The sequence below is a fragment of the Terrapene carolina genome, unplaced genomic scaffold, assembly GCF_002925995.2.
Source record: "Terrapene carolina triunguis isolate 2854851 unplaced genomic scaffold, T_m_triunguis-2.0 Scaffold90, whole genome shotgun sequence".
Classification (NCBI taxonomy): domain Eukaryota; kingdom Metazoa; phylum Chordata; order Testudines; family Emydidae; genus Terrapene; species Terrapene triunguis.
In genome coordinates this window covers 116,346-140,007 of record NW_020664441.1, presented here as the reverse complement: position 1 = coordinate 140,007, position 23,662 = coordinate 116,346, and the positions used below count along the sequence as shown (strand labels likewise).

The 23,662-nt window shown below is 44.6% G+C and overlaps 1 protein-coding gene across 1 annotated transcript in view; it reads left to right on the top strand.

The window, feature by feature from the left end:
* Nucleotides 1-23,662, top strand: part of LOC112117582 (NACHT, LRR and PYD domains-containing protein 3-like) — a 475,696-nt gene that overhangs the window by 423,929 nt on the left and 28,105 nt on the right. The window contains exons 7-10 of the mRNA XM_026650507.1: nt 6,421-6,588; nt 12,407-12,577; nt 21,932-22,102; nt 22,466-22,636. Coding sequence (XP_026506292.1) covers nt 6,421-6,588; nt 12,407-12,577; nt 21,932-22,102; nt 22,466-22,636 — 681 coding nt within the window. The remainder of the gene's footprint in view (nt 1-6,420; nt 6,589-12,406; nt 12,578-21,931; nt 22,103-22,465; nt 22,637-23,662) is intronic.

Genomic DNA, 23,662 nt, shown 5'->3' with positions numbered 1-23,662 from the left:
CAACATCTGTGTCTTTAGCCAGACCTGGGAGGGTCACGTGTCCCAGGTTAAACAAGTGCTGGACTGACTCCAGGAGGCTGGGCTGACCATAAAAGCTGAGAAGTGCAAGGTGGGGATGGCTGAAGTATCCTACCTAGTCACTGGGTGGGGAGCGGCTGCCTAAAGCCGGAACCAGCCAAAGTGGAGGTGATCAGAGACTGGCCCGCTCCCCAAACCAAAAAGCAGGTCCAAGCCTTTATTGGGATGGCAGGGTACTATCAAAGGTTCGTGCCCCACTTTAGCTCCATAGCCGCCCCCATCACTGAGCTGAGCAAGAAGGGGAAGCCAGACAAGGTGGTCTGGACCGAGGAGTGCCAGGAGCCTCTCCGGGCACTGAAGGAGGCTCTGGTCAGTGGCCCAGTTCTGGCAAACCCAGACTTTGACAAGCCCTTTATGGTGTTCACCGACGCCTCAGACACGGGACTGAGGGCGGTGTTAATGCAGGAGAATGAAAAGGGGGAGAGACACCTGATCGTGTACCTGAGCAAAAAGTTGCTACCCAGGGAGCAGAACTACGCAGCCATTGAGAAGGAATGCCTGGCCATGGTGTGGGCCCTTAAGAAACCCTAAAGGACACAGATATAACCTCCTATATTTGACACAGTAGTATTCTTTTCCAAAACAATATATCTTTTAATTGATGTAACTAATAATCTTTAATATAGTGAATCCTAAAAATCCTAAAGAAAAATCACAAAAGTCCCTGAGACACAATCCCTTACTGCACGTTAAAGAGCATTCAAACTACAATAGCGTATAGTTCAAATGACTCTAAGTGAAGCACTTCATTACAAATCACTGACAGCAGATCTTAAATTTGCTTTTATATTTTATATAAGTAAAATACAATTAAAACACACACATACTTCAAGCATACACATATTAAATACTATGCTAGACTACGTCACACTTATACTATACTACCATTAAAAGAATAGCAGGCATACTTTGTAAATCCATTGATAGTCCTTTAAAATCACTGTTGCTGCTTTACAAATTCTTTGGTATTTTCTTTAATCACTGTTATTGTTCGGCTCCTGGTCAATCAGCTTTGCCCTGCTCTGGTTTTCGTCTTTCTCTCGCTGTCTCTCTGCAGCAGCTTTTCTCTGGCTCCCCTCACTGGCTCTTGTCTTCTCCTAATTGAATTTCTCTCTCTCTCTCTCTCTCTCTCTCTCGGACTCAGACTCTGGACTCTGAAACTGCCTGATAGCAGCTGGCCTTTTATGCTACAGTGTACAGTAGCTCCTCACTTAATGTTGTAGGAGTTACTGTACACTGAAAAATGCGACTTTAAACGAAACGATGTTAAGCGAATCTGATTTCCCCATAAGAATTAATGTAAATGGGGGGATTAGGTTCCAGGGAAATTTTTTTCACCAGACAAAAAACTATATATTATATAGATATACACACAGTGTACGTTTTAAACAAACAATTTAATACTATTCACAGCTATGATGATTGTGAAGCTTGGTTGAGGTGGTGAAGTTAGAGGGTGAAAGAGGGAGGGATATTTCCCAGGGAATGCCTTGCTGCTAAATGATGAACTAGCACTCGGCTGAGCCCTCAAGGGTTAACAAATTGTTGTTAATGTAGCCTCTCATCAAGGCAGCACGAACAGGAGGGAAGGGAGACAGCATAGCAGACAGAGACAGACACACACCTTGTGTGTGGGAGAGAGAGAAAGATACACACTGCCCCTTTAAGTAAGTAAGTTGACCCACTCTTAAGTGCATTGTCTTTTTAAGTGGATCAGGAAGTTGAGACAGCAGCTGCTGCCCCAAGCTCTCTCTGTCTCTCTCCGTCCGTGTCCCCTCCCTGCTCTATATGGAGAAGGGGTAAGCGGGGTGCAAGAGCAGGGGGGAGGAGAACACCCTGACAATAGCCCCCCTTCTTCCCTCCCTGCACAGAAAGCAGGAGTCTCTGGGATCAGTTCCAAGGCAGAGGGCAGGAGCAGCACATGGCAGTGGGGGAAGGCACAGCTGAACTGCCGCTTGATAGCCTGCTGGGCGGCTGCAGCACAGGGAACTTAGGGGAGCTGGGAGTGATAGGGGGGCTGCCGGTCCACCCTGGTTACAAGCCCCCACCAGCTAGCTGCAATGGGCTGCTCTTCCTGCAAGCAGTGGACAAAGCAGGCGGCTGCCAAACGACGTTAGAAGGGAGCATTGCACAACTTTAAACGAGCATGTTCCCTAATTGATCAACAATGTAACAATGAAACAACATTAATCGGGACGACTTTAAGTGATCTTCTAAGTGATCCATTTTTAGAAGCAATTACCTCACTCACACATGCTCAGTATCAACCATTACTTCAGAGTTCTCATTGACAGCTCTGATCTTTAAAATAAGTTGTGACCAGTATGATTGGGCTCTGACCAGCTAGCTGCTCAGTTAACTGACCCCTCTGTCACCCCTTACTGCACATGCTCAGTAGCCACTAATCTTGCACATCTCTCTGTTGTCATTTACCTCAGAGATGTGATTCTGCTGATCCACACACACATATACTTGGCCCTTTGGCACCATTTTAGACATTCTAGGTTTTCACTGAGTATGCTAAGGGTCTGTAGTGTCCATCTGACTTATGAGGAGAGGCTGAGGGAACTGGGATTGTTTAGTCTGCAGAAAAGAAGAATGAGGGGGGATTTGATAGCAGCCTTCAACTACCTGAAAGGGGGTTTCAAAGAGGATGGATCAACTGTTCTCAGTGGTAGCAGATGACAGAACAAGGAATAATGGTCTCAAGTTGCAGTGGGGGAGATCTAGGCTGGATATTAGGAAAAACTTTTTCACTAGGAGGGTGGTGAAGCACTGGAATGGGTTACCTAGGGAGGTGGTGGAATCTCCTTCCTTAGAGGTTTTTAAGGTCAGGCTTGACAAAGCCCTGGCTGGGATGATTTAGTTGGGGATTGGTCCTGCTTTGAGCAGGGGGTTCAACTAGATGACCTCCTGGGGTCCCTTCGAACCCTGATATTCTATGATTCTATGATCTCAGGGTGGAGTGACTTTTGCTTATTCAGAATAAAGATTTAGAAAAGCAAAATGGAGACTGGAAAATTTCTCTAGTAATAGGGTCTCCTTCTCCTCACCGTCTCATGTGTCTTCTCTCTTATATTATCTGTAAATTTTATGGGGGTTTTCTCCATCACTTTATTTTGAATGCCCTCTTCTCTCCCCAGGCCCTGGCCTCCAAGTTAGGGTTTATCTCCCCAATTTCCCACATGCACCCATGGAGTTTTTCTCCCCAGCTTCACCCCAACCTTAGAGTCCCTCACCCCATTGAAGGTTCCTTTTATCCTGGCTCCAAAATATCTTGGGGGCTCTATTCTCCCTTACAGAACTTTTAGATTCCCCCAGTGATTGAGGGCTTCTCTCCCTTCTTCAAATTCAGTGGCTCCTTTTCTCTCCCAAGTGTTGGGGGCTCTGCTCCCCCTTCATTAGGATGATCATAGTTTCAAGGTAACTGTAGTGATGGAGGGGGAAGTGCAGGTCCAGTTCTGGTTGGTGTGATGTCTAGGACATGTGTACAGTATTTGGCAGTTGTTGGAGGTGGGGAGGGGGCTTGGGTGTGCAGGGGGCTCTCTCTGAGGCCTTGAGGGAGGGCAAATACAGCCAGGTTTGGGAGTGGTCCTTGAGGTGCACATGATCAAGACAGTCTGCTGCAATGGATACCCACTCAGAGGGCTGGCAGCTTTATCAGGAGCCCAGACTGCTGGAGGGTTACAGAAACCAGCAGAACTGCTTTTATAAGCTCAATAGGGAGTGTGAAAAAGATCCTGCCAATAGGTTCACATAGTCTCCCTCCTCTCAGGGGCTCTTCTCATCCCAAATATCAGTGATCCCCCTTGCTGTGAGGATCTTTTGTCTTTCACCCCTTTGATCACAGGTCTCAGTGGGAAGGTGGGTCTGTTGTTGCCAGTTCTGGGCCTGGCAGCTGCCTCTCCTCCCCAAGCCTGACGGTCAGAGCTGGAAGCTGGTGTAATTATTAGGCCTATAAACTGTACCCCTGTTGTGAGCTCCAATGTTAAAAGCATGTGAGAGTTCATAAGATTTACAATAACCATGAAAAATAGGTCATATTATTTATGATGTTGAACGTTGTAACGGGTGCAAGAAAACTAGAGAAACTAGATGAGGCTAAACAAAAAAGGCCATGTTGGTATAATCCCATAGCCGCCGACTCTGTGGGTACTCTGGGGCTGAAGCACACACAGGGAAAAATTAACGGGTGCTCTGCACCCACCGGCAGCCACACTCTCCCCTCCTTGCCTCCTTCTCCCCCCTCCTCGCCTCCTTCGCTCCTCCCTCTCCCTTCAAGCGCTTCCTGCCCCCTCAGCTGTTTGGCGGTGCTTAGGACTTTCCGGGAGGGAGGGGGAGGAGTGGGGACATGGTGTGCTCAGGGGAGGAGGTGGAGAAGAGGCAGGGCAGGGACGGGGACTTGGAGGAAGGGGGTGGAGTGGGGGTGGGGCTAGGGCAGTACAGGGGTGGGAAGAGGCGGGGCCAGGGGCAGGAGGCGGGGCGTTGACCACCCACCAGGCAGAGGGGAAGTTGGCGCCTATGTATAATCCAATGACTGTTGAAATTATGCTTGTGAAAAACAGATGATGTGGAGCTGGAGGCTAATAAACCAAAATTGGTGTGAAGGATATTAGGCCTAATTAGTGGAAAAAATCATGAGAGAGATGAACTATGATGCCCACTTTTTCGGGTTCCTTAAAAGAAGACTTTGAAAAAAAAAGAACATATTCAGAGTACTTCATATCAGCTCTCCCTCTCCTCTCCCATACCACCTTGCATTTGAGCTCATCCCCTGAACTGCCAGCACTGGACCTCATCTCAATGCATCTAAAGGATTTTCTTCCTGAGAGGAAGGCCGGCTTCCCTTCATCTTGTTCAAGGAGTCCTTAATCTTGTTTGTGAGCGCTGAAAGTCATCGTATTATCATGACATCCAATCCTCAGCCCATCAGTGGGGATATCTAACTGCCAGCACTGCAGAGGCATGTAAGATCCTGCATTGTTTTCCCTTCCCTTGTTGTGTTATTTTCTGCCCCTCCCTTTCTTTCCTTCTATCCACTCTCTAACTCTCTTGGCTTGTCATCAAACCTGAAGTCAGCTATGCTGTATTCATCCAAGCCTGCCTTGTCTAAGAAGAAAAGATCCAATCAGATGACATCCCTGACCAGATCGTAAACCAGGGTCCAAACAGCAGTTGTTGTGGTCGACTTGCCAGCCAAAAGCATCCACATGTAACTAACGAGCAATCCAGTGTCCAAAAACTTCAACAAAACCCATATTTCACGCATCTTTTCTGGCCTATCTCTCCTCCATCTTGTGTCCGTCTGTGAAAAACAGGATACTTAAAAGCCCATTACACATCAGGACTGAGAGTAAAATTACCCTTTCCATATCAGGAAAGAAAGATAGTTCTGAAAATAAGAGATTATAGAATATTTTGCCTCCAAAAAGGTTTTAAAGGTTTTGACTTAGTTTGTTTTGCATAATCAGCCTACCACAATTTCAATATAATTGCCTGTTTTGACTTGTTTTTTCTTGTGTTTAATCAATAAACTTTTAATTGGAATGAATGCTTTTTGGGTGTTTGCCAAATAACCAAGTAAAACCAAGATCTCTGCTTTAAATAACCTCAAATCTACCTATCAGTGTTTAATGTTGGGCAGTGAAAGAGTTTATGAACACCTCTGAGTCTTTGGGCCTTTGAGCTCAATATCCACACATCAGAGCTGATGGGCTAAGTGGGAGAGACAGAGACGTGAGATGGCTGCGTCCTGCAGTGGAGAAGCAGAGCTAGTGCCAGGGATGTGGAGGGGCAGGATCTCCCAGCTCCTGCTCCGAGCCTGGCTCAACTGCCTGGGGAGGGGGCTCCTCCTACAGCTTCCCTGTAGCAGTAGGCCTGCTCTGATTGGGTCGCACTATCCCGGAGCTGATCAACGCCAAGGCCAACCTGATTGGTCAAGAGCTGAGTGGGAGGGACTTAAGGGACTTTGTGCCCATCCTGAATGCTGGTTGGTCAGTGTAAAGGGCTGGGGTGGTGCTTAGGAAGTTTTACGACAAATTTTATTCCGCATTGGTCAATGTCAGAGATTTGGGGTTAGAAATGTCTGGGCCATTCTCAATGCTGATTGATTAAGGGTGAAGGGGAAGCAGGGGGGCTTAGTCAGGAATTCCTGTCCAACCCTGGTCTCTGATTGGCCAGGGGGATGGGAGCTTAGGACAGGGCCTATGGAAGAATTTCTGTCCCATTCTTGATGCTGATTTGTCAGGGAGAGGAGCTGGTGGGCAGAGCAGCCTGTCACAACAGCTGTGACAAGCCCGGTTCACATAGTAATTGCTTTTCTCTGCGTTTCTCTTTCCCCAGCTTGCGGGTTTGTTGTCTCACAGGCGCTTGCTGTGGGGATCTCGCTACTGTTCTCGGAACCAGCCAGAGCCTGACAGAGCTGGATCTGGGTTATAATAAACTGGGAGATGCTGGCATTCAGCTGCTGTGTGAGGGACTGAAACAAAACTGCAAATTACAGAGTCTGCAGTAAGTGACATTTGGCTTCCTCTGTGTGTTTACAGATGTCCTCTATGTAAAGAGCTTGACAGGGTGCATGGCTGGTCACTGCTCCCGGCAGCTACAGGGAGAAACTGAGAGTTCAGTGTCTCCAGTACCTGGGTCAGTGGCTCACAACATGCCCCAGCCTGCCCTGGTGGTAAAACTGAAACTTTAAGTACAGCTGAGCCCACACTGGACAACTAGCTCCTCAGCTCTCTGGTGTTTGGGGAATATAGATATATACATATTTAAACCAACTTTTAATAAAAATGCATGTACTAAAAAGAGCTCACTGTTACCCTTCAGCTAGCAGTCTATTTTATAGCTCATTTTAATAATTTCGATGCCTTGATATTTTCAATGAATAGAAAGAAAAGAAGCCCTGGGCCCTGAGGATTCTAAACCTCCCACTCTGAGCAGAAATACTCAACTTGGATTTAAGCTTCAGCCCCAGCCATGGTGGCTTCTGCCTTTGATGTTCCCAGGGCTGGGACTGAACATGCTCCTAGCTGAGAGCCAGCACCAGTTTGAAGAAATGTCCTTTGAAGTGGAGCCTGCTGGGGATAGGGATGTGTTTTTACAGTTACAAACAGGACACGTGAGAGTACGTGCCAATGTTGGACTCATTATAAAATACTAAAGGCCAGGGATCGGCAACCTTTCAGAAGTGGTGTGCCGAGTCTTCATTTATTCACTCAAATTTAAGGTTTCACGTGCCAGTAATACATGTTAACGTTTTTAGAAGGTCTCATTCTATACGTCTATAATATATAACTAAACTATTGTTGTATGTAAAGTAAATAAGGTTTTTAAAATGTTTAAGAAGCTTCATTTAAAATTAAATTAAAATGCAGAGCCCCCCGGACCAGTGGCCAGGACCCGGCAGTGTGAGTGCCACTGAAAATCAGCTTGTGTGCCACCTTCGGCACACGTGCCATAGTTGCCTACCCCTGTACTAAACCCTTTGGGGAAAGCGGTGGCTCTTCCTTTATCTTTTTCAATACATTTCTGCTCTTTTTCTTCTTTCAAGGTAGAAGCCCCATCCCAGGCCTCTGAGGTTCTGGGGACTTGAGGCCAGATTTTCCAATGAGCTCAGCATCTAGCAGCTCCAATAGTGACATTTCCAAAAAGATTTTCAAAGGATCTGCCAGATCCCGTTGCTCAGTACATCTGCTGCTTCCTGTTCCCTCCTGAAGAGCGAGACCTACAAATCTACAGCAAAAAAAACAAGGAGTACTTGTGGCACCTTAGAGACTAACAAATTTATTTGGGCATACGCTTTTGTGGACTAAAACCCACTTCATTGGATGCATGCAGTGGAAAATACAGTAGGAAGATATATATATATATACACAGAGAACATGAAAAAATGGGTGTTGCCATACAAACTCTAACAGACTAATCAATTAAGGTGGGATATTATCAGCAGGAGAAAAAAAAACTTTTGTAGTGATAATCAGGATGGCCCATTTCAAACAGTTGACAAGAAGGTGTGAGTAACAGTTGGGGGAAAATTAGCATGGGGAAACAGCCTCTACTTTGTGTAATGACCCATCCACTCCCAGTCTTTATTCAAGCCTAATTTAATAGTGTCCAGTTTGCAAATTAATTCTAATTCTGCAGTTTCTCATTGGAATCAGTTTTTGAAGTTTTTTGTTGCAGAATTGTGACTTTTAGGTCTGAAATTGAGTGACCAGTCAGGTTGAAGTGTTCTCCGACTGGTTTTTGAATGTTATAATTCTTGATGTCTGTTTGTGTCCATTTATTCTTTTGCGAAGAGGTTGTCCGGTTTGGCCAATGTACATGGCAGAGGGGCATTGCTGGCACATGATGGCATATATCATATTGGTAGATGTGCAGGTGAACGAGCCTCTGACGGTGTGGCTGATGTGATTAGGTCCTATGATGGTGTCCCTAGAATAGATATGTGGACAGAGTTGGCAACGGGCTTTGTTGCAAGGATAGGTTCCTGGGTTAGTGTTTTTGTTGTGTGGTGTGTGGTTGCTGGTAAGTATTTGTTTCAGGTTGGGGGGCTGTCTGTAAGCGAGGACTGGCCTGTCTCCCAAGATCTGTGAGAGTGAGGGATCGTCCTTCAGGATAGGTTGTAGATCCTTGATGATGCACTGGAGAGATTTTAGTTGGGGGCTGAAGGTGACGGCTAGTGGCGTTCTGTTACTTTCTTTGTTGGGCCTGTCCTGGAGTAGGTGACTTCTGGGTATTCTTCTGGCTCTGTCAATCTGTTTCTTCACTTCAGCAGGTGGGTATTGTCATTTTAAGAACACTTGATAGAGATCCTGTAGGTGTTTGTCTCTGTCTGAGGGATTGGAGCAAATGCGGTTGTATCTTAGAGCTTGGATGTAGACAATGGATTGTGTGATGTGGTCTGGATGAAAGCAGAGCCAGGGCTTTAACTACAAGAGCCTCCTTTCTCCTGCAGAGAGCTGTGCTCATTCTCTTGCATTTTTTTGGTCTCAGAAATGTGCTTTCTGGATAGGAGACGACCTCTCTTTTATATAGTTACATTTTTTAAAGTAGAGCTACTTAACAGCATTTAAAAATTAGGGCCAGTACTACTAATGAATTTTCTGATCATGATATACATTGTGATTTACTGAAGTGTGTCAGAAAAATTCAAAAAGCTCTGTCTACTGACCAGAGCCAATCAAACATCTGAAAGCTATGAGGAGGCAAAACAAAATGCAGGTAAGATTGCCTGAAAGTGGAGGGTGAAGGGTGGCCATCTCCTGAGAATTTTTGAAGGTTTTCATACATTTCAAAGGCAAAATTCTATGCAATTGGAATAATAAGAGCATTCCTGGTGTTCATCTCGAGTTCTGCACTAGGATAACTAGGGGATAATATGTGTCAAATCACATATTGTTAATATAGAAGTGCATCAAAACCATATGATCCCAAATATATAGGATTATTTGCCAACAGATGCACACATGACTATATTCTAAAACCCAGCATCAATGTGAGTCAATGGGGGAATGTATGGAGGGGCATGAGCAGCTTTACAGATTTACAGTTAAATCAGGATTGAAAACCCTTTATTTTACATTTAGCATTTTATTAGAAAGAAAATCAGATTATTCCTGCCTGTAATCTCAGGAACGATGGACTCATATGCCCCCTTCTATTCTCAGCCATGACTCTGAGATCCCTCTTACCCTAGAGAGAATCATATTGTGATATATATTACAATGTTGCCACCTAGTGGTTTTATCACAAAGCTCTTGCTATTTGTTGCTAAGACTGAGACTGACTCTCCATTTTTAAAAAAAATGAAAGCTATGTTTCTACTCTCGTGTTTGCAGAGACAGCGTGAGAGCCTGAACCCTGAAAAACCAAAAGCCAAATAAAAGGAATTCAGTGTATTATTTAAAAAAAAATCTCATGATTTTTAAGAGAGTGTCAAACTGAGCATAGTCATAAGACTGTTTGAGGCCTCACTTGTGATTTTTGAACTTTTGACAACATACAGCGAGTATCTTAGTGCAACGTTTTGGCATCAAACTTACTATAAAATAAAAAAAATTAACTAAATGCTGCTCCGTCTCCCCCTCTTTCTTCTTTCTTTTTTATTTGTTCTGTTGTTTCTCTATATACTCAGATATTTTCTTCTCTTTTTTCTTCTCTCTCTGCCTCTCTTTTTTCTTCAGTCTTTTGAGTGTCTGTGTTTCCCCTCAAATTTTGCCCTTTACTTTTTCCTGCCATTCCCTCTCTAAAACTCTCACTCCATTTTCTCCTTTTTCCTGCTCCCCAGAGACTCCCTCCATACTTCATTAATTCTTTCTCTCTTGCCCCCTCTGTCTTTCTTAATTCTCCTCTGTCCACCCATATTCCTTTTCCTATTTCCTTCAGGGTCTTTCCCCACTTTCAGTGCTCTTCCTTGAAGGTCTCTCTTCCTCCGCACCATGATAGGTATTTCCTTACCCCACCTTAGCATTATCTCTTCCATCAAAGATATCATGGTTTATGCGGAGGATGGGGTGGGGTGTTCCCTCCTCACTCTGGTTATTACCCCTGGGTGGCAGGGGGTGTGTATCTTCTTTTAATCCCAATTAAGGTCCATTCTTCTCACATATCCTCCTCACACTTTGGGGTCTCTTTCTCCTTACCTTCTCAGGTGTCTTACCTCTTCTCTTTTTTAGACTTTAAATCTTTTGGGGTTCTTCTCTTCTGCTTCAACTTGATTGCCCTCCTTTATTCACACCCGTCCTCCATATTAGAGTTTATCCCCTCAGATTACCACATATATGTTTGCATTTTTTCTCCCCCTCTTGAGCCCAATCCCCCATTGCCAGCTCCTCTCTTCCTGACTCCAAAATATTTTGGGGGCTCTACTAATGCTTACAGACTCTCGGTCTCCACAAGGCATGGAGGCTTTTCTCCCTTGTACAAATTCTTTCCCAAATATTGGGGTTCCCCTCACTATTTGGCAGAGTAACAATATTTTTAAGGCAAATGAGCTGATGAAGGAGGCCGTGCAGGTGATAGTTCTGGTGGGAGAGGTGTCTTGACATGTGCAAGACTTAACAGCTGTTGGGGATGGGGAGGGCTTATATTTGGGTGTGAGCTTATTGTGAGGCCTTGATGGAGGGCAAAATCAGCCATGCTTGGAGGTGGTCCCTGAGGTGCCCATGGTCATAACCAGCCTGCTGCCATGGTTACCCATACAGCTGGCTGGCAGCTCCATCAGGAGCCCAGGCTCTACAGGGGGTTACAGAAAACAGCAGAACTTCTGCTTTTATAACCCCACCAGAGACTCTGGAACAGGCCCTGCCAACAGGGTCATATAGTTACCCGCCTTTCAGGGGCTCTTCCCTCCCCACACCCTGGGTAACTCCCTGCCATGGGGTTCTTCTCCCCTTTGTCTCTTCCCCCCCCCCCCCCCATTTATTTCCTGTTCTCAGTGAAAGGTATGATTCTGCCAGCACTTGGCCTGGCAGCTGCCTCCCCTCCCCAGGCTTGATGGTTAGGGCTGGGAGCTGAGGGCTGGGGGTAGACACAGAAGACGGCTGCATACTTCAGGGGAGCTGCTGAGCTAGTACCAGGGGTGTTGAGGGGCAGGATCTCCCAGCTCCTGCTCTGAGCCTGGCCCAGATGCCTGGGGAAGGGGCTCCCCCTACAGCTATGTAGTCAATTATTTTTGTCAAGGTCCACATTTCTTGGTCAAGGTATAGTCAAGGTCCAGACTCTAGAGAAAATAATTTAAACTTAATAACAATAATGATAATAAAAAGTAAATAAAAAGATGCTGGGATCTGTTCAAAAGCATCAGGTGATCCGCATTTGTCCTGCAATCTGCCTGTTGACTACGCCTCCCTGTAGCAAGGGGCCTGCTCTGATGGGATTGCACCATACCAGGGCTGATCAGTGCCAAGTCCAGCCTGACTGGTCAGGAGCTGAGTGGGCAGGACTTAAAGGGCAACTTTTTACCCTTTCTGAATTCTGGTTGGTCAGTGGAGAGGGTGAGGGGGCGGTGCTTAGGAAGAAAGCCTGACCCCTTATTCCTCATTTGTCAGTGGCAGAGGTTTGATGTGTCTAGGCCAGTCTCACTGTTGATTGGTTAATAGTAAAGGGTAAGTGTTGGGGTTTAGACAGGAAGTCCCACCCACTGCTTGTTTCTCACTGGACAAGGGGATGGGCTTGGGACAGAGTCTATAGCAGGACTTCTGGTTCCTTCTCGATGGTGATTGGTCCGGCAGAGGGGCTGGTGGGCGGAGCCACCTATCAGAAAAGCTGTGACAATCCCGGTTCACACCATGATTCTCCTTCTCTGCTTTTCTCTCTTCTGCAGCTTGGACAAGTGTGGCGTCACAGCCCCTAGCTGTGGAACTCTTGCCGTTGTTTTCAGAACCAACCAGAGCCTGAGAAAGCTGGTGCTCAGTGATCCTGAACTGGGAGATTCTGGAGTGCGGCTACTGTGTAAGGGACTGAAACATCCAAATTGCAAATTAAGGAGTCTGGTGTAAGTAACATTTGGCCTCCTTTATGCATTTATAGGTTTCCTTTATGTAAAGTGCTCAACAGGGGGCAGAGCTGGACAATGTATCTGCACCACTAGAAGACAGTCCTGACTCAAATACATATTTGCATTGGTGTACTTCTAAAAGCAAACCCCACCACTGGAGCTCTACTGTAATGAAGAGGCACTCTCTGGAATTAGGGCCCTGTAGTTTTAGAAGAGGTTTCTGTGACTAAACCCAATCTCTGCCTCTGAGGGGATTTAAAACATTTGGTCACCCCAAACTGCAGATAGAGCCTGGGTTTCCTTCTCAAGGCACCCAAGCCTGATTTGTGTCCATAAGTCACAATTTAAGAACGTAGGGTATTAGAGTTTAACTTGAAAACACCCAACTTCTCTCCCTCCCCTGTCTCTCCCACCCAACACATACTTGCATATTTTATAATCAAAGTTAAACTGTGTAAAACCTGAAGACCTGAGTAGGAAAATTAAATTACTATAAATTTAAGTAACAAATCATTAGAACTAAGGGTGTCAAACAATTTTAAAAAATAATTACAATTAATCATGAGATTAAAAAAATAGTTGCAGTTTTCATTGCACTATTAAACAATAATAGAATACCAATTTAAATTTATAATAAATATTTTGGATGTTTTTTCTACATTTTCAAATATATTGATTTCAATTACAACACAGACTACACAGTACAGTGCTAACTTTATATTATTATTTTTGATTACAAATATTTGCACTGTAAAAAGATAAAAAAAATAGTATTTTTCAATTCACCTCACACAAGTGCAATCTCTTTTTACGTTTGTAAGTTGCATTTTCATGATGATTTTTTGACATAACTGCACTCAGAAACAAAACAATGTTAAAACTTTAGAGCATACAGGTCCACTCAGTCCTACTTCTTGGTCCGCTAATTGCTAAGACAAACAAGTTTGTTAACATTTACAGGAGACATAGGGTTGCCAATTTTGGTTGGACTAATTCCTGAAGGTTTCATCACCTGACATAATCTTTAATTAAAGATTAATCTTTAATTCATGGAGACTCCAGGACAATCTTGGAGGGTTGGCAACCCTAGGGAGATAATGCTGCCAGCCTCTTATTTCAGTGTCACCTGAAAGTGAGAACAGGTGTGGCACTGTTGTAATATAAAGTGAGCAATGTATCCTTTGTATTCTGTGTTCAGAGGAGGGAAATCAGAATGAAATAAAGAGACAGATCAAGGAAGATCAGCAGATTGAAAGGCCTGGAGACCAAAGGCAGCATCTGGTGAAGATGTATCTACTTGTAGTGATACTTGTACTTATAGTGTCTGGTCATAAGATATAGAGATTGTCAGATCCTCACTATATTGACCTCTTCTATCTGCTGAGATTTACAGACCGATATTATTGAACATGCTCTGAGGTTTGACAGCAGTGTCTTTCAAGCCTTCATATAGGTTTGCATATGAAGACACATGCAGACAGAGCCAACCTGAACTCTGTAGAATGGTAAGTTTAGGAGAGAGGTGTTTTGATGGAAATAACAAGGAGAACTCCATTAGGTAGGAATTATGGAATAGTTCTGAGTACCACTTTGTCTGGTAAAAGCTGAAGAAAAGGAGATGTATTATATAACACCATTAACTCCGTGACCCTTCTGGTGCAGTTCATTGGAATTGTCTCAGTTCAGGGAACTCCAGCACTGCTTCCCCTCAGTGGTCCATCAATGGCAGTTCCTCTCAGGCTTCCAGCTCCCCTTGCCATTGCTTTTCCTGGGAGGAGACCCGTGTCTCTCTCCTTTCTGACGGGGGTATTTTCAGGCTGAACAGTTCCCTGCCATTACTGTGTTATTCCCAGCAAACAACAGTCTGCCTAAGCAGGCCTGCTCCGCTCCTCTCCTCAGAGACCGTACACAATGTAATTGCCCAGTTATAAGTTACCATGCAGTTCTTTCTAAGCAAACATATTTTATTCTGAAGGTAAAAGCACTACAGAGAAAACATATTACAAATAATTCAAGAACCAACATTCATACTAATAAGTGTAACAGAGATCACCCCTCCAACATGGGCTCTGGCAGGAGCAGTCCTTCAAAACCCCACCCAGGGGTTTTCCTGTGCTTTCAAGTTTCTCACACCCTTTGCTCAGAACAAGAATTCAGTCTTATGGGCCTCACTAGGCCAAGTCCTTCCAACCTTCCCTAAGGATTGAGACCCTCCATGGACCAGAGGTCCTATCCATTTTCTGGATCAGGAAGAAGGCCCTGAGTCAGTTTAAACACAGTTATTTATCCCAACGTCCTTTCTTTGTCTGTGGGTCCCTGGAGAATCCAGTTTGAACTAGTAATGCAAACCTTTCCAGGAGATGGCTTCAAACAGCTTCTGACCGGAGAAATTACATTAGCATACCCCATCCTCCTACCACAGTTACATGCAATCTCATAGTATCATAGAATCATAGGACTGGAAGGAGCTCGAGAGGTCTTCTAGTCCAGTCCCCTGCACTCATGGCAGGACTAGTATTATCTAGACCATCCCTGACAGGTGATTTTCTTCACTGCTTTTACCTTGCCAAAAGAAGTTGTAATTGGCCTCTTAGACAGAACCAGCATCTGCAAGTTTTTTTTCCTGAAGTGCTGCAATGTCAACACTGAGTTTGCACAGCTCACGGTCTATCAAAGTTGACTTCCATATGCTGCTTGTGTATTGTAGGTCATCATCATCTGTCAATCCCGGACACATGGTCCTGACATTCCAGCTTCAAACTGGAAAGTTCTTGGTTTCTCACTTTTTCAGGTGCAAGGTTTCCATCTGCCTTTCAACTTTTGGTCTAGCCCCACGCACCCCATGAGGCAGACAGACCGTGGCGGGTCAGCTGCCCGGCTTCCTGGCGGGCGGCGGCTGACCAATGGAATGCAGTGATTCCTCCTACCATTGAAGGTGACCCATGGCACCCTCCTCTAACCTTAACACCTTAACAAAGACAAATGCAAAGTGCTCCACTTAGGAAGGAAAAATCAGTTTCACACATACAGAATGGGAAGAGACTGTCTAGGAAGGAGTACAGCAGAAAGGGATCTAGGGGTTACAGTGTACCACAAGCTAAATATGAGTCAACAGTGTGATGCTGTTGCGAAAAAGGCAAACAAGATTCTGGGATGTATTAACAGGTGTGTTGTGAGCAAGACACGAGAAGTCATTCTTCCGCTCTACTCTGCGCTGGTTAGGCCTCAACTGGAGTATTGTGTCCAGTTCTGGGCACCGCATTTCAAGAAAGAGGTGGAGAAATTGGAGAGGGTCCAGAGAAGAGCAACAAGAATGATTAAAGGTCTTGAGAACATGACCTATGAAGGAAGGCTGAAAGAATTGGGTTTGTTTAGTTTGGAAAAGAGAAGACTGAGAGGGGACATGATACCAGTTTTCAGGTATCTAAAAGGGTGTCATAAGGAGGAGGGAGAAAACTTGTTCATCTTAGCCTCTAAGGATAGAACAAGACGCAATGGGCTTAAACTGCAGCAAGGGAGGTTTAGGTTGGACATTAGGAAAAAGTTCCTAACTGTCAGGGTGGTTAAACACTGGAATAAATTGCCTAGGGAGGTTGTGGAATCTCCATCTCTGGAGATATTTAAGAGTAGGTTAGATAAATGTCTATCAGGGATGGTCTAGACAGTATTTGGTCCTGCCATGAGGGCAGGGGACTGGACTCGATGACCTCTCGAGGTCTCTTCCAGTCCTAGAATCTATGAATCTATGCCAGTCAAGTGAGAGCTTATAACCCATAACTGCCACCTGTGTTGTATCCATGTTGCCATCAAGGATGGAGTGTCCTCTCCATGTGATGTGACTGCAATAGCCTGGGCAGTTGATATGGAGGTGCTGCTTTGCCCATGTGTCAGCGTTCCCTTCTTGACATCACTGGTTTGGACTAAAGGAAGGATGGGAGTCGATACATTTGGAACCAGCTACGCTGAAGGAGTTGCGAGTGCAGAGGAGATCATCTGCACAGTGTCAGTTTTGCTGTGAGAAACAAGTGGGTAAAGCTCCTAGAAACACCCACTGGGAAGTTTGAGCATACCATCTCACTTAAACTTCAGACAACCATTGGCTCTATGAACATCATTAGTGCCTATGCGCCAACCCTCAAATCTAGCCCCGAAGAGAAGCATACATTTTACAACTCTTTGCATCAAGTCATCAAAAGAATGCCATCAACTGAGCAACTTTTCCTCCTTGGTGACTTCAGTTCAAGAGTCGGTGCAGACAACAACTTATGGCCAGATTGCCTAGGACATTTTGGCATTGGCAAGATGAATGAGACTGGCCAACGATTTCTTGAATTCTGCGCCCAAAACCAAATGTGCATTACCATATTTTACAGGAAAAGATCGCCACAAAGTGTCATGGTGACATCCATGATCAGGCCACTGGCACCAATTAGACCAGGGGTTCTCAACCTGTGGGTCACGAGGTTACTACTTGGGGGCTCGCAAGCTGTCAACCTCCACTCCAAACCCCGCTTTGATTCCAGCATTTATAATGGTGTTAAATATATTAAAAAGTGTTTTTAATTTGTATGGGGGATCACACTCCAAGGCTCACTGTGTGAAAAAGGTCACCAGTACAAAAGTTTGAGAACCACTGAATTAGACCTTGTTATCATCAGGAGGAAAGATCTACCCTTAGTGCAGAACACTCTCACGTTTCACAGTGCTGATAGTGACACTGACCACTCCTTGATTATTAGCAAAGTGAAGATTTCAGCCAAGAAACTACATAGAGCAAAACCTAGGAGCAAGCCCAAAATCAATGCTATTAAGAATGAAAACCAGAGGAAATGCCCAGACTTTGTGAAGGCTTTTGAACGTAGCATGCATGGGAAGTCACTACCAGAGAAAGCAGAGGAATTTTGGGAAGATTTAAGAACAACAATCCATGAAATTGCTTTAGCTACATTTGGGGGAAAGAGACCATCAAAAAAGGACTGGTTTGAAGAAAATGAAGTGGAACTATTACCTCTCATCAACATTAAGACCACAGCCTAGCTGGAACACAACAAGAAGCCAACAGAGAGCACAGAAGTGAGACTTTGACATGCAAAAACCGAGGTACAACGAGGAAGCAGATGTTGTGCAAATCATTACTGGATCAATCTCTGTAAAGAGCTACAGACAGCCTCAGACACAGGAAACCTCAAAGTCATGTATGATGGCCTGATGAAAGCTCTAGTCCCACTGTCAACAAGGTTGCCCCTCTCAAATCGCACAGCAGTGAAATTATTACAGATAAAAGCAAGCAGTTGTCTCGTTGGGTTGAACACTATTCAGAGCTATACTCACAAGAAAGAAACATCACCAGTGAATCACTGGACCAAATACCAACTCTACAGGTCATGCCAGAGCTAGATGTGGAGCCCACTGTAGAAGAACTAAGAAAGGCCATTGATTTGCTATCAAGTGGCAAGGCTCCTGGAAAAGATGGCATCCCAGAGGAAATCCTATTACCATATCTTCATCAGCTGCTACTTAAGTGCTGGAAAGAGGGTGAGGTACCACAAAAGGTGCGTGATGCAAACATCATCACTTTGTATAAAAATAAAGGCAAAAAGGGCAACTGCAACAATTACAGGGGTATCTCGCTACTAAGTGTAGCAGGAAAAGCTTTTGCAAAAGTCATCTTAGTGCGCCTACAACAGCTGGCAAATTGTGTCTATCCTGAATCACAGTGTGGATTCAGGACTAGAAGATCAATTATAGACATGATATTTTCTCTGTGTCAACTCCAAGAAAAGTGCAGAGAGCAAAACTGACCATTGTACATTGCCTTTGTGGACCTAACCAAAGTATTCAACACGGTCAGCAGAGCAGGTCTATTTGCAATACTAGAAAAGACAGGATGCCCACCAACCCTGTTAAGTCTTATACGTTCATTCCACAACAACATGAGAGCAATGGTCCAGTTTGACGGGTCCACTTTGGACAGCTTTGAGATGAAATGTGGAGTGAATCAAGGATGTTTTCTTGCCCCTACAGTCTTTGGAATCTTCTCGGTACTCTTGAAATGTATCTCCATACAAGATTGGATGGGAAACTCTTCAACCTGTCCCAACTTAAGTCAAAGACCAAAGTCAAAAAGGTGTTAATCAGGGAACTTCTATTAGCTGATGATGCGGCCCTCATAGCCCACAATGAAGAGCTACTACAAGAACTCATGTACTGCCTTTCAAGTGCCTGTCAGGCATTTGCTCTCACCATCAGCATTAAGAAAACGGTTGTATTAGGCCAGGGTGTTCCACAAGATCTTTCAATTACCTTAAATGCAAACCAGCTAGAAATAGTCCAAAAGTTCAGCTATTTAGGTTCTACAGTGACCACCAACCTCTCACTGGATGAGAACTAAATATTCACATTGAAAAGGCTGCCACCACCTATAGCAGACTAACTAAAAGTGCATGGAACAACTCAAAACTTACCATCAAGGCCACAATGCTAGTGAACTAAGCTTGCGTCCTCAGCACTCTCATGTATGGTGGGGAAACCTGGACAACTTGTGCTCATCAGGAGAAATGATTAAACAGTTTCCATCTACATTGTTTACACCGCATACTCAACACCAAATGGCAAGATAAAGTTACCAATGCAGAGGTTCTTCAAAGGGCAAATTTACCAAGTGTGACATCCCTGCTCAAGCAAAGATGACCACGCTGGCTGGGCCATCTGAGTAGGTTGGAAGATAGATGCATACCAAGGACATGCTATATGGGGAGCTATCAGAGGGAACAAAAACAACAGGATGTCCCAAGCTTCGCTATAAAGATACACACAAGCGACCCATGAAGGAATTTTGAATTGATCCTGACCAATGGGAAATTTTGGCAAGTGATTGTATCAAGTGGCACCATCGTCTCCATCAGTGTATCACGGTCCATGACAGAAGCTGGCTCCTACAGCTTGAAGAGAGAAGAGCCTGTAGGAAGCAAGCAGCTCCCAACCAAGATACATACATTTGCAATAACTGCCAAAGATCATGCAAATCTCAGATTGGACTATTCAGTCACATGAAACATTGCAAACCATCTATATTATAGGGTGCATTTCCCACTATCTCTCGTAGACAAAAGGATGACAACATCTGACAAGTGTTTGTCTAACCTGCTCTTAAAAATATCCAATAACAGAGATTCCACAACCTCCCTAGGCAATTTATTCCATAAGAACATAAGAACATAAGAAAGGCCGTACCGGGTCAGACCAAAGGTCCATCTAGCCCAGTATCCTGTCTACCAACAGTGGCCAATGCCAGGTGCCCCAGAGGGAGTGAACCTAACAGGCAATGATCAAGTGATCTCTCTCCTGCCATCCATCTCCACCCTCTGACAGACAGGCTAGGGACACCATTCCTTACCCGTCCTGGCTAATAGCCATTAATGGACTTAACCACCATGAATTTATCCAGTTCTCTTTTAAACTCTGTTATAGTCCTAGCCTTCACAACCTCCTCAGGTAAGGAGTTCCACAAGTTGACTGTGCGCTGCGTGAAGAAGAACTTCCTTTTATTTGTTTTAAACCTGCTGCCTATTAATTTCATTTGATGACCCCTAGTTCTTGTATTATGGGAATAAGTAAATAACTTTTCCTTATCCACTTTCTCCACATCACTCATGATTTTATATACCTCTATCATATCCCCCCTTAGTCTCCTCTTTTCCAAGCTGAAGAGTCCTAGCCTCTTTAATCTCTCCTCATATGGGACCCGTTCCAAACCCTTAATCATTTTAGTTGCCCTTTTCTGAACCTTTTCTAGTGCCAGTATATCTTTTTTGAGATGAGGAGACCACATCTGTACGCTGTATTTGAGATGAGGGTGTACCATTGATTTATATAAGGGCAATAATATATTCTCAGTCTTATTCTCTATCCCCTTTTTAATGATTCCTAACATCCTGTTTGCTTTTTTGACCGCCTCTGCACACTGCGAGGACATTTTCAGAGAACTATCCACGATGACTCCAAGATCTTTTTCCTGACTTGTTGTAGCTAAATTAGCCCCCATCATATTATATGTATAGTTGGGGTTATTTTTTCCAATGTGTATTACATTTATCCACATTAAATTTCATTTGCCATTTTGTTGCCCAATCACTTAGTTTTGTGAGATCTTTTTGAAGTTCTTCACAGTCTGCTTTGGTCTTAACTATCTTTAGCAGTTTAGTATCATCTGCAAACTTTGCCACCTCACTGTTTACCCCTTTCTCCAGATCATTATGAATAAGTTGAATAGGATCGGTCTGAGGACTGACCCTTGGGGAACACCACTAGTTACCCCTCTCCAGTCTGAGAATTTACCATTAATTCCTACCCTTTGTTCCCTGTCTTTTAACGAGTTCTCAATCCATGAAAGGACCTTCCCTTTTATCCCATGGCAGCTTAATTTACATAAGAGCCTTTGGTGAGGGACCTTGTCAAAGGCTTTCTGGAAATCTAAGTACACTATGTCCACTGGATCCCCCTTGTCCACATGTTTGTTGACCCCTTCAAAGAATTCTAATAGATTAGTAAGACACAATTTCCCTTTACAGAAACCATGTTGACTATTGCTCAACAGTTTGTTTTTCTATGTGTCGAACAATTTTATTCTTAACTATTGTTTCGACTAATTTGCCTGGTACAGACGTTAGACTTACCGGTCTGTAATTGCCAGGATCACCTCTAGAGCCCTTTTTAAATATTGGCGTTACATTAGCTAACTTCCAGTCATTGTCATTCCAGTGCTTAACTAGCCTGACAGTAAGTTTTTGCTAATGTCCAACCTTAGCTGTCCTTGCTGCAGTTTAAGCCCATTGTTTCTTGTCCTATTCTCAGAGGTTAAGGAGAACAATTTTTCTCCCTCCTCCTTGTAACAACTTTTTATGTACTTGAAAACTGTTATCATGTCCCCCTTGGTCTTCTCTTCTCCAGACTAAACAAACCCAATTTTTTCAGTCTTCCCTCATAGGTCATGTTTTGTAGACCTTTGATCACTTTTGTTGCTCTTCTCTGGACTTTCTCCAATTTGTCCACAAACTTCTTGAAATGTGGCACCCAGAACTGGACTCAATACTCCAGTTGAGGCCTTATCAGTGTGGAGTAGAGTGGAAGAATTACTTCTTGTCTTTCTTACAACACTTCTGCTAATACATCCCAGAATGATGTTTGCTTTCTTTGCAACAGCGTTACACTGTTGACTCCTATTTAGCTTGTGATCCACAGATTCTGATTGGTCAGGCCCAGGGGCCAGTGGGCAGAGCCACCTGTCAGAATAACTGTGACAAGCCGCATTCACACCATGATCCCCTTTCTCTGCCTTTCTCTGTTCTGCAGCTTGTCGGGGTGCGGTGTCACAGCTGCTGGCTGTGGGGATCTTGCCGCTGTTCTCAGGATCAGCCAGTGCCTAACAGAGCTGCAGCTCAGTAATCCTGAACTTGGAGATTCCGGAGTGCGGCTGCTGTGTGAGGGACTGAAACATCCAAACTGCAAATTACAGAGACTGGTGTAAGTAACATTTGTCCTCCTTTATGCATTTACGGGTGTCCTTTATGTAAAGTGCTCGACAGGGTGCGTAGCTGGTGTCTGCTCTCTGCAGTTACAAGGAGAATCTGAAAATCAAGTGTCTCTCCAGCACTTGCAGGAAGAACTCACTATTTGTGCCCAGCCTGCTGGGTTTGGAAATGTAAGTATAGCTGGGCCCACTGGACAAGGGGTGGGGCTTGGGAAAGAGTCTGTAGCAGGACTTCTGGCTCATTCTTAATGCTGATTGGTGAGGCAGAGGGACTGGTGGGCAGGGTCACCTGTTAGAAGAGCTGAAGATCCCCATTCACACCATGATACCCTTCTCTGCATTTCTGTCTTCTGCAGCTTGCAGGGGTGTGGTGTCACAGATGCTGGCTGTGAGGATCTTGCCGCTGTTCTCAGAACCAGCCAAAGCCTGACAAAGCTGCAGCTAGGTAATAATGATCTGGGAGATTCCGGAGTGTGGCTGTTGTGTGAGGGACTGAAACACCCAAACTGCAAATTAGAGAGTCTGCGGTAAGTAACATTTGGCCTCTTTTATGACTTTATGGGTGTCCTTTGAAGTGTTCACCAGGGTGTGTAGCTGGTTTCTGCTCTCTGCAGTTGCAGGGAGAATCTGAAAATCAAGTGTCTCTCCAGCACTTGTAGGAAGGATTCACTATATGCCCCCAGCCTGCCAGGTGTGGAAATGGGAGTATAGCGGGGCTCACCCAAGAAAACTAATTCCCCAGCCCCTTGGTATAATTTTTTTTTAAACCAACTCTTAATTAAAATGCATTTACTAAAATACATTCTTACCCTTTAGCTTGCAGCCTACTTTTTAGATCATTTTAAAGACTTTTGACACCTTAACTTTCATATAAAATGAATAAAAACAGAAGAGGCACCAGAACACTAAGGATTCTAATACACCCCATCTGAGCCCCACCCATCGTGGTTCCTGCCTTTGAAGTTCCCAGGGCTGGGGCTGAAGCTGGTGTCTGCTGAGAGACAGCACCAGTTTCATGAAATACCTTTTGAAATGCAGCCTGCTGGGAATAGGGATGTGTGTTTACAGTTACAAACATGGCAGGTGAGAGCAGATGCCAATGCCGGACTCATTCTAAAAAATACAAAACCCTTTGGGAAAAAGAGAAGTGGCTCTTCCCTTTTCTATTTCAATATATTTCTGATTGTTTCTTCTTCTCTCAAGGAAGAAGGCCCACCCCATACCTGTGAGAACCTGGGAAACTCTGGGGGCTTGAGGCCAGATTTCCAAAAGAGCTCAACACTCAGCAGCCCCCACTATGACAATTCTGCCCAGACTTTCAGAAGACCTGCATCCTGGAAGCTGAGCTCTCCTGAAAATCTGCCCCCAAAGCACCAGCATAATGAAGAGCAAAATCAGCCTCCTTTTGCAGCAGCTGTCCACCATTGGGGTTAATGCCACTAACTTCTAATGTCCACCTCCACCCCCCATTTTCTCCCAAGAATATCAGCTGCACTGACTGGAGGGTCGAGGTGCTTCTGCTGGCATCTATCCTCAGGAGTCCTCAAGCAAGG